The sequence below is a fragment of the Vanessa atalanta genome, chromosome 2 (assembly GCF_905147765.1).
Source record: "Vanessa atalanta chromosome 2, ilVanAtal1.2, whole genome shotgun sequence".
Lineage (NCBI taxonomy): Eukaryota > Metazoa > Arthropoda > Insecta > Lepidoptera > Nymphalidae > Vanessa > Vanessa atalanta.
In genome coordinates, this window is record NC_061872.1 from 3,585,839 (window position 1) to 3,597,645 (window position 11,807).

The following is an 11,807-nucleotide window of genomic DNA, read 5'->3' on the forward strand; positions in this document are numbered from 1 at the left end:
GGCGCAAAGACATTATCGTATGAAATTTTAACAATTCAACAGTGATGTTATATCCCCTGTGCCTGTATTTACACTAGGTCATTCACCCTCAAACCAGAGACATAACAATACTGATGATTGCTGCTTATGATTAAGTGGGTAGCAAAGGAAAATACTGTCAGTTAAGATGTAGCCGACGCGTGCTACCCGATCAAAGAAAAACTGAGGACTTCTACACTAATTATATGTGTGTGTGATTTGTCTTTGGGTTTTATAAATATTAAAAACTTATCGAAATTAATCCGTTTTTTTTTAAATTGAAGCTCAGCTTAATAAAAATCTACATTTTATATAATTGTTAAATAAATTTGTTTGATTTTTACTACATAGTTTATCTAGAGAAAATAACCAGTATTCTAAGAGATTTCACAATGATATCATTGATGAGAAATCGAAACTTGCAAAATACGGAGTTAAATACGACTGAGTTGTAAATCAAGACTCAACATTCTTTGGTTTTGCAGATAATTTTTCTTACTTGGAAACGAATAAAATGTTATTCGATACTTCGCTATCAAATACTTCTTCCTAGAAGATCTTCTACTTAGTTCATGAAACTTGCTTAAACGCAATAAAAATATGTTATATTAAAGAATATAAATATTAATAATACTTATTGCTATGTGTAGTTTTTAGAGTTTGTTTTACTTTTTATATACTGTACTTTATATAAATATATTAACTTAATATACAATTCCAAAATAATACCAATACTTGTAAGGTGAAGTTATTCAAGGTAAAAGTTTCAAGATATTATAATCTCTATTAGTGACCTTATCACTTTTGAATCGTCATTTAACAATGTGTGCTACTAAAATAAAGTTCATTTTAGTTTTAACACCTTTTTTTCTTAAATTTACCTTTTGAAAATGTTGCCATTAAATAAATAACTTACTAGTTACTGTTTCACGGAAATAGTAAGCACTCGAAGTTCATTTTAGAGAACTTTATTGCTCATTAAGAACCTTACAGTTCACTTGTACAAATATATATACTTATATACAAAGTTGGTTTCGATGGTGGAATCTGTTGCAGTACATAAGTACATATGACCCAAAATTACCCAAAAAATATATAAGTGTGCTTAATGAATACGATAACAATACAAATTTAAATATAGAATTATATTTACTAATTTTTATTTATATACATTTTTGTAGCCTAGGTATACTTCCATACGATTTATTACTATTCTTAAGTGAACTACATAATAAAATACACAATTTTTAAAAGTTAACTATAAGCCTAGAATTTGCACTGTGCTAAAGCCTCCATTGCCTCTGAGGAGATAAATTTTGAAGTTAATTCAAAATTAAACGTGATTTAAATTTATTAATAAGCAATGTTCTAAGACATAAAACATCTCAAAGGAACGAAGACTACAACAGTTTAATTTTGTAGAATTTTCTATACCGTCAGTTCTCCTGAACTTCTAGTATTTGTACAATGATCGTTGCTGATTCTATCAAAACGATCTATATTACTATTAATACTAGATCATAAACCGGCTTCTGTCGGGTAAAATCAATAAAACTAAATACCATACCCCTGCACGAAATTATTATTTGGATTAAACTTTCTGAATGCACATGTAATCGTCAACATGACCGCACGTTGAACCTCATATTGAATTTAATGGATCTTTTATCGAAATAACTCGATTATACGAATTTTGCGGGTATATTGTCGACTAACAAAATCATTATTTTTAACAATCTGTAATTATGGACAGGTTTCGATTGGTGGTAGACTTACACAAAATAATCATTATTGTTAATTATGTCAAAACTTTAAGTACTCCTACTTCGACAAAATCTCCCGTAGGGCGTTTCGAGTTCTACGATAATTAGTCCTGAGCTCTTTTTTGTATAATGAAAATATATAATTTTTAGTAGAAGTTCTTTTTCGCTAACTGTAGAGTGAACTGGACAAAATCGTCACGTAAGAAAAATCTTTACAAGCCCGTCCCGGCGCTTTAAGTCTCCCAAGATTTAATTATTTTCAAACGTAGTCAATTTTTTTAATGTCCTTTATTTAATACATAATCCATGTGTCCAACTTCACCTCTTTTTTACCTGTAAATGCCCTAAAAAGTTCATCAACTCTGGACAGTCTTTTACAACACAATAAGATAAATCCAAAAAAATATTCTACAAAATTTTGCGGATATCCAAATCCATAAAATATTTGTCATGTAAAATATTATTGACAGAAATATCCTTTGTTGTTAACTGTATAAAGTATCGCATCAATGTACACATGTAATTATCGAGTTTAATTTCTGATTTTAAATGCGATAATATGCCGTGAAATAGCATTAATGCGATATAATTTCACGGTATTTGAGTGTTAACAGTTCTGCATGGAACGTTTACTTATAAGTAAACTTTCACTTGTAGTCGGAATAGTATTCTACGGTCGTTAGCAGAGATGGAACAGCGTTTAAAACTTTTCCTAATATTAAACGTGAGTTTTTCCATATTCTATATTAAATAAATATATATTAAACACATTGGACAACATCACATACATTACTCTGATCCCAATGTAAGTAGCTAAAATACTTGTGTTATGGAAAATCAGAAGTAACGATAACGGTACCACAAATACCCAAACCCAAGGCAACATAAAAAAACTAATGAACTTTTTCTACATCGACCCGGCTGGGAATCGAACCTACCTACCTACAAACTACTCGACCACGGAGGTCGTTATATATACATATATTAAGAGTGTGAATCAAACATCTTCTGGGTATTAAATGATCCTTCGATTATATCTTCATTATTTATTTGAAGCTTTTAGGAAATATTGGTCCGATTACATAAATCTTTCAGCGTTAGAAAGTCCCTTTATCGAAAGGGTTCTTGGTGGTAGATCTTTGTACAAGTCTGGTTAGGTATCACCCGCTCATCTATCGCCAGCAGCAGTACTCAGTATTGTTGTATTCCGGTTTGATGAGTGAGTGAGCCAATGTGGCTACACCAATCACCTGACGTCTTAGATCTCAAAGTTGGAGATACATTGATGTAAGGAATGGTTAATATTATTTACGCCGCCAATTTCTATGAACGGTCGTGAACATTTACCACCAGGTGGTATATTTCCATGTTCAAAAATATAGAAGTCGAAAATTTTACTCAAATTAATGTAAAATGGACAAATTTCATGCGTTTGTTTCATTTTCTGTATGCTCAGTTGCGTTCATGCGTTTCGATTTCATTTATTCTGCGAAAAAATTTTGACGCAGATATTGTATATAAATAAAATCATTGTTGCAAACTCCTTAAAGCTTTGATCGTTATTTCATTAAATCGAAAATCCTAAAGAACATTACCTTATATAATTTTAATTTAGATCACCCTTTTGTACAAGCCTGTTATTTCATTTAGTAACACAACAGCTGAGTCTAAGTCGCGTTGCTAAAAATTCAACAATAATTTTAATTCTTGTCTTAATATAATCGCAATTGATTTTTGTTTCAGTTTATATTTCACTGTGGCTTCAGCTACCGTCAAGAACCTTACCGTGACTATCCACATGTGAGATTTATTTTTTACAAATCCTTTTATATACATTAACAGCCTGTAAATTTCTCACACGCCTGGCTAAGGCCTCCTCTCCCTTTTAGGAGAAGGTATGGAGCATATTCCACCACGCTGCTCAAATGCCGGTTAGTGGAATGCACATGTGGCAGAATTTCGTTGAAATTAAACACATGCAGGTTTCCTCACGATGTTTTCCTTCACCGCCAAGCACGAGATGAATTATAAATACAAATTAAACACATGAAAATTCGGTGGTGCTTACCTGGGCTTGAACCCGAAATCATCGGTTAAGATGCACGCGTTCAAACCACTTGGCCATCTCGGCCCTTTTATATAATTTCCTGAAATTGATTTAATTATATACGTTGTAATCAAGTGATTTGATATTATGTTCAAGTGGTTAGATGACTAAAGATCGCTGATTCAAAGGACATGCATCACTGAATTGTCATGCGGTCAATTTACTTGAATAAAATTCATTTTGAACGTCGTATCCAAATCTAAATGTGGTCGACTAAAAAATAGCCATTCGTTTAAATATTTTTGGGTAAAATCCACTAAACATACATAATATGTGATAATTGTCAAATAATCTATCTACCAGAAGTTCGGAAAGAAGCAACTAAGTTGAATTAGCCCTTCTTTATTTCTGTTTATTGATTGTAATTAAAAATATAAATATTTACGTATAAATTTATTTGCAATTCGGCAATAACATCAAAGATTAAATCAGTAAGATTCTCGTGATTCTTCATTAATTTATACATCAATTTTCTACAACTAATAATAAAATTCTCCTCACCGATTTTATCCATGTTTCCTCGAGGAGTCACTCCCAAATTATCATGTATATTTGTATGTGTCTTTAATTCAAACGTTTCGTTTCCCTTCAACACTATATTCCTATATACTGTTTTCAACTGTTTCTTTGCATTGCTTTACAGAATCTACGTCAATTTATAACGGTACCATATAACTGTCCTCCGGGTCTACAAATGGGAGCGGACGGAGTATGCAGAGAAGTTTGGAGAAATTGGCGGCCGGTAACACCATCATCACGGTCACGATTGTAAGTAATCGTAAGAATAAAATTCTCACTGATGGGTTTGAGAAACAATGATAGGTTAAAAATAAAACTTTTGTGATAAATCAATGAAACCGACATTAAAAATAATTAACTTATATATACGTCTGCATGCTCTTAACGATTTCTATCAAAACGAAGCGAGCAATAATAGGAAACTAAAGACAAAATTAAATTTAAATATCGACATACATTTATATAATAAAATGTTACCTTAAAACATCAATTATGAGGCTACCTGGTAACAAAAACATTACAAATCTATCCTAACGTTATAACGTCTACGACTTCGTATGTTTGGTTGCTTGAACGCGGTTATCTCAGAAACTACTGGGCCATTTTGAAAAATTCTTCCAGTGACAGATAGACCATTTATTGCACAAGACTATATACTATCATGCGCCGACAGAGTCTATTATATAACCGAACGAGTCAGGCCGAGCTGCTACCCTTCTCCACCGACTACGTTCTGAACCGAGGTGCGATCTCATAGGAGACACACTCAGAATGAACATCACTCTCGTGCCCCAAAAGCGTTCCAACTTCAAGGCTGAGTCTAATACTTGCAACTGAGTCTAATACTATCAACGGCCGGTGACGCTATAAAGGCCATTAGGACAAACAGCACGACTACAATCAGACACAAAAAAGGCGAGCAGCTAGTTAAAGATAAATATTCACCAGAGGCACCGACAACACGTGTCGAGTTGCAAATGTAATAGTATAAAAGATAGTTCTATACATACATACTATAAGCGAAATTTATAATGTAAGGTCAAGTATTAATCGGTATTTATTCTATTCGTAGAAACGATGGCGGATATAATGTAAGTAATAAATATTTATAATACTAATCTATATAAGTAATTTCGTGCAGGTCTACAATAAACCCGATGACACATATCCACAATTACAGATCTTTAAGTAATGATTTCCTAGTCGACAACATATATCCGTAAAATTCGTATAATCGTGATATTTCAATTCTTAGTTTAAGGGCTTTTAGTTGTGCTAACAGGGCACAGATTATTTCGCCAATGACACGTAGGTCCATCTCACGAAAGAGATTGTTCGGTAGGTACGATTGAATTAACAAACTCAATTAAATTTTGAAGACTAGCATAGTATAAGATATTCATTATTATATCCGTGAAATCGAATGACATGACAATTCAAAGGGCGGCCATGTTTGACGTTTACGGGTGCGCTCAGAAAGTGTATTCCCACTAAAACTTTGTGCAGGGTTCCGTACCCCTAGTATATTTATATTTATATTTGTTAGGCTTATTTATTTTATCCTAGTAAAGCCGGGTTTTCAAACTATTATTTTTATAACATGAAAGCGTTTTATCAATTAAGTAGGATCGCTTAACGTGAGAACTTATAATCAAGGGTTAGGATGTAAACATCAGAGGTTATCATGCAAATGGACTACCTCATCGTAAATGGTCACCACTGTCCGTTGACAAGGACAACATCTATTTTTTAAAACTATTTATTAGTTAACATTAGTGGCTGGTACCTATCCAGACGGACTTATACAAAGCCCTACCACATATTAACCAAAACATTCAATGAACTATAGTTAATAAGGATCAAAGAAATAAAAATAATGAACTTAAATATCGATATTCGATAATCCTTCATAGATTAGTAAACAAGACTTCGATCAGATTCTTCATTAATTTATACATTAATTTTCTACAACTAATAATAAAATTCTCCTCACCGATTTTATCCATGTTTCCTCGAGGAGTCACTCCCAAAAATTTCATGTATATTTGTATGTGTCTTTAATTCAAACGTTTCAATCCCTTCAACACTATATTCCTATATACTGTTTTCAACTGTTTCTTTGTATTGCTTTACAGAATCTACGTCAATTTATAACGGTACCATATAACTGTCCTCCGGGTCAACAAATGGGAGCGGACGGAGTATGCAGAGAAGTTTGGCGGTAACACCATCATCACAGTCACGATTGTAAGTAATCGTAAGAATAAGATTGACTCAGTAAACTTATACGTCTGCACGCTCTTAATGATTTCATTTTTTCAATCAAAACGGTTTTATTTTATATTTATGCAATAATAATAAAAAGCTAAAGATAAAAAATAAATTTTAATCATACTTTTTTATTTACAGCGAACAGTTACTAGATCGATCTGGAAATAAACGCCCATATACGAGTTGACAGATCTAATACAAATATATATATATATCGAATATTATTAAAAATAAATATGCATCCATAAATATTTCTGTTTTTTTGTTTTTGTTCCAGAAACACTTAAATACGAGTAGATTAAATATGAGTAGATACAAGTCATTGTTAATCAGTATTCCAAAAATTAAGTTTCAAGTTTCTAACTTAGATAATTACAGACTTTCATAAAAATTTTCAAGCCTTATTTCACCCTCTTAGGTGAGTAGGATCGTTTTATTGAGTGGACCCTCACTAAGGAAGGAATTTTGGAAATTGTACCCCTAAGGGGTTGAAATGGGCTTGGCAGTTTGTATGGAAGTCCGTCATTGTTAAGTTAGAAACTTGAAACTTTATTTTTAGAAAGGAGTAGATACGTATTAAGACGTTTCCGCATATTCTACCCCTAAGGTAGTGAAATAAGGGTTGAAAGTTTGTATGGAAGTCCGTTATTTTTTAAGTTATAAACATGAAAAATTTTAAGTTTTTGAAATATTGGTTAAAAATTATTAGATACGTATTTAAGCGTTTCCGGATTCTACCCCTAAGAAGTTGAAACGAGGGTTGAAAGTTTGTATAGAAGTCCGTCATTTTTTAAGTTAGAAACTTGAAACTTTATTTTTGGGATACTCATTAAAAATTAGTTCATACATATTTAAGTGCTTCTGGATATTCCACCCTAACGGGTGAAACACACGCCAATGTGGTATACAACGAGGTTTTAAGCTAACTTAATATTTTAAGTGAATCTGTAAATATATTCAACATCCGCGCGGGCTACTGCTAGTGCAAATATAAGAAGCAACACTCAAATATTTTTTCATTAACTAACCAATGTGATAAGAAATATATCGCAATGCGGAATGGTAAAGATTACGAAGATCAATTTAAAATGGTGACTTCTTATATAAAGTTAATAAACAGCCTAGTAGCATAAAACCCTGAATTTTTAGTTATCAATGCAGATAACCTGGGCAATAACCACACAGTTTTTATGAGAAAGCAGCCATGAGCTGGATAAAATCCACCAAGTGGATTTGGTGACCGACCATTGGAGCAGCGTAGCGGAATAAGTTTCAAATCTATTCTTAAGAGGATAGAAGCCAAGCCTTTGACTAACATCGGGATATTTATGTGCTGTTACTTTTTTATATGATGTTCTAAAATTCGGAACTATTAAAAGTGCATTTTCAGTACAAAGTTGTCTATGTCACACGTCAAACTGTACCATTACCCAACTCACATACGTCGGCTTCCGGTCTTGGGCAAGTTCCAGCTTAGGTTTGAAAATATACTTACGATATTTGGATCGAACGTCACATAAAAATATGTACATGATATTATTCTTTAGCAAAAATTTAATTCAAAATGTTTTTGGAACGAAGTTCCTTATCGCGCGTTGTGACAGGGGGCTAGACGGAAAAAATTCTCACGAAAAGTTATAACGACACTTTTTGCTATTGTAAGCTGTGCGGCGTGCGCATGTTTCTTTGTCTGTCTCTTTCTCTCTCTCTCTCTCTCTCTTATATAAAGCAAGCCAGATATTTTCATTTCTATTTCGCTAATTAATCGAAAGGAACTTCGTTCCATCCGGTTATCCCTTGACACCTCTCAACTTTCTTTTTTAATTATTTTTCTTCCTTGATAATTTTAAAAAAGTACAAACATTTGAAAAAACTGTTTTCTACAAAAAGAAAAAAAATACGTGGTTTTTGAATATATTTAACATTGGCTAAGACCGACCCTTAAGCCGTGACAGCACACGTGATGACGCTGTGTGAAGAATCGGCTAGAAACTTGGTAGCTAATCTTTCTGGTAAATCTAATATATAAACTTGATTTAGATAAATAAATATATAATAAATAAATAGTTCCCAACCATGGCTTTACCCACGTATGAAGAAGGAGGGAGGCCTTGGTATGACAAATTGAATTCAAATATACATCCAAATTTTCGCATATATATTATTAGAAGATGACAAGGTTTCGATTACTCAACGTAATAGACAACCAATCTAATAACTGTAAAGTACCAGCCTCTATTAACATTTCATCAAACTCAAATATTTCTACCAACTATTTTTTCAACATCAGCATTACTCATCAAATCGAAATAGTCTACGAAGTTTGGCAGAAATCCAAGCATAAGACGTCTGTTATCTGACTTAGCATATATTGACCAATGAATACCATTTACTTCAAATTTAATTTCCAATAGCATGAATGCTATTTCACGGTACTTGACATTTAATAGTTCTGCATCGAACGTTATAAGAAAACTTCGGCTGTCTGTTTTAGTTGGAATAGAACCGTAATATATAGTACGAGATTAAGCGGGGATGGAGAAGCGTATAAAACTTTTTCTCATAATAAACGTGAGTTGTAGTGTATTTTCTAGTTTAGGAGAGTAAATCAAATGGAAACCTTTGCGGGATACTTTTGTCTTAATCGTCTAGGAAATCTTCAATATCGCTTAGACTGAGATATGAAACGTTTATAGACACTGGAATTTTATCGTTAAAATATATTGGAGCTAATTGTTTTTTTTTTTAATATGGGTAATATTATGAACTGAATTCGTTTAGATAATTCGCCATTGAAAAGACCGCATCTTATACGATGTAATAATTAGTTCTAAGCGTATCTTATAAATATATAAAATTTAACAAAGTCTATGTTCTCTACTAAAATTAAAATTTAATTTATTTTATTTGTGTAATCTTTACAATAAAGCAATTCAATTTTACCACGTCCGAAATCAGTCTCCAGTGACAAGAAATGGCAAGAGACTCGAATATATAACTCGCATAAAAATAAACCAAATATTAGAATATTACTTATTACACAATCCAGCTGCAATATCAATAACAATAACAATATCATTATACCGAGTGTTATAGAAAAAAATATCATGAGATACCGACATCAGTAAAAGTACTTTTTAGATCAGTACAATGTACACCAGTACAGTGTGAACATTTACGTGACACGTCTCCTAAATACCGATTAACTTCGTGGTAGGGCTTTGTGTAAGCCTGGGTAGGCACCAACAAGTCATCAGATACTTTATCACCATACAGCAATACTCAGCATTTTTATGTTTCGGAAGGGTCAATGAACAAGTGTAAGCCAGGCACAGACCTACGGCGACGTTGTCATAGTCCAGTCGTACAATGTGAGGCTCCGTAGGTATACACGAAAGTGTTGCTCACGCAGTTGTGGCAGTCACTAGACACAGTAAAACCTGTGTCTATTACACGGACGATGGTAGCGACGCTATCGGCATTCATCGGCCGAGCGGCGGCTGTTTCAGAAAAGACTTTTATGTATTATCATATATTATTTTAAAATGAAAAAAAAACAGTGTGGGCCACGTCTTTCAAGAAGTCTACAAGCTCGAAGTCCAGCGAAGATCTGCTGATGTTCAGTAAAAATATAAAATATAAAAACGCCAAAATTTATAAAAGTAAAATGTAAAAAAAGGCACGGACAAATGTGAGCCCGTGGATGTTGTAAATTAAATAAAAAAAAAAAATACCAGTGTAAGTACAAGTACAGGGGGACATGTCAATGCGGTGGCGCATTGATTATGTAAGAATTGGTTATAATATCATACGACACCATGTCGATGGTCAGTGTTGACCACTTAGCATATGGTTCCGCATTTGCGGATATACCTTTACCATAAAAGAATAAATATTAAAATAATAACAAAATATTCACAGCTACTTTTATGCATTTATAAATTATTATGTAACTTTTAAACTACTCATTTTACGGTTTTTTTAAGAATAATAAAACAACAGCTATTTAGTTTTAATATTCAGTACGAAAAGAATGTAATTCCTTGTCATGCGAAGATAAAGCAGTTATATTAGATTGGATGGATCTGAAAGTCTAATAACAACAATTGAGTCTCTAACTCCCGATGTTAAAAATACAAGATAAAGTTATATTTTGTCTTAGAGTATAATTATAATTGTATTCTGTTTCAGTGTATATTCCGTTGTAATGGCGTCAGCTGGCGCCGACAACTTGAACATATAGCCGTAAGATTTATTTAGTTACGGACCTTTTTATAGAATTTCTTAAAATGTATTTTGATATTAATATTAATAACTTGTGATATCATTAGGCGATTACATTGCAAAATCTTAACGGGTTTTTTGGAATAATGTTGTTGCATTATTAAAGTTTTTTGGATTTAGGACTTTGTGCAAGTCACATATTCCACAATTACTTACTAATGTCCCGTATGAATTGTGGGACACACCGGTATAATGAGTGAATTGTGCTGAGAGCACGGAGATTCTTCAGTAAAAATGGTGGTAACAGTGTAATATGCAAAGGGACATAACATCTTAGACCCTAAGGATAGAACATTAACGATGTTTAGAATGGGCTATATTTCTCACAGCGCCAACATATAAGGTGGTAACGACATAACAAAACATACTTACCGACTCGTAGTTATGTCAAATATCAATATTATTTACAGAACTCGAAGTTACATAGCCAAGGACTAGCAAATGACTACTTACCATTAGTGAGTACAGAGTTACTGTCATATAAAACTTATTCATGTGATGATGAAATGATGATGAAGAACCTTATCTTCAGACTTCATGCGATTTTTGGGCCTTAATATTTGAGAATCCCTTGAAAACACTTTTAATGTTTGATTTAGTGAATACTAATAAAAATAAAAATACTAATAAATGAATATTTATGTAGGTTATTTGTAGTCCTTTCATATCTCAAAAGTAATAAAGATTTTTTTCGGTATTATTAAATATACACTTAATAATGCCGAAAGGGGGATTTTTTTTTAAATTCTGTGAAATATATTTTTGAAGATGCAAAATTCGTAAACCTTATTCACTTGGTCATCACTTATATAGATATATCACACGTATTTAAATTTATATCTACA

At 32.5% G+C, this 11,807-nt stretch overlaps 1 protein-coding gene across 1 annotated transcript; it reads left to right on the top strand.

Annotated features, from left to right (window-relative positions):
• The first annotated feature begins 2,422 nt into the window (after window positions 1-2,422).
• LOC125073024 lies at window positions 2,423-6,919 on the top strand. The gene is made up of 6 exons (XM_047683703.1): window positions 2,423-2,505; window positions 3,525-3,581; window positions 4,532-4,656; window positions 5,480-5,498; window positions 6,543-6,654; window positions 6,817-6,919. The coding sequence occupies exons 1-5, from the start codon at window positions 2,470-2,472 to the stop codon at window positions 6,630-6,632; spliced, it is 327 nt and encodes a 108-aa protein (XP_047539659.1). The 5' UTR covers window positions 2,423-2,469; the 3' UTR covers window positions 6,633-6,654; window positions 6,817-6,919.
• The last annotated feature ends 4,888 nt before the right edge of the window (window positions 6,920-11,807 follow it).

Bases quoted from the DNA above. Each gene is read 5' to 3' on its own strand.
- LOC125073024 (XM_047683703.1), top strand. From the start codon at position 2,470: ATGGAACAGCGTTTAAAACTTTTCCTAATATTAAAC. The intron at 2,506-3,524 runs GTGAGTTTTTCC...TTTTTGTTTCAG, and splicing joins AACTTTTCCTAATATTAAAC to TTTATATTTCACTGTGGCTT. The intron at 3,582-4,531 runs GTGAGATTTATT...ATTGCTTTACAG, and splicing joins CTTACCGTGACTATCCACAT to AATCTACGTCAATTTATAAC.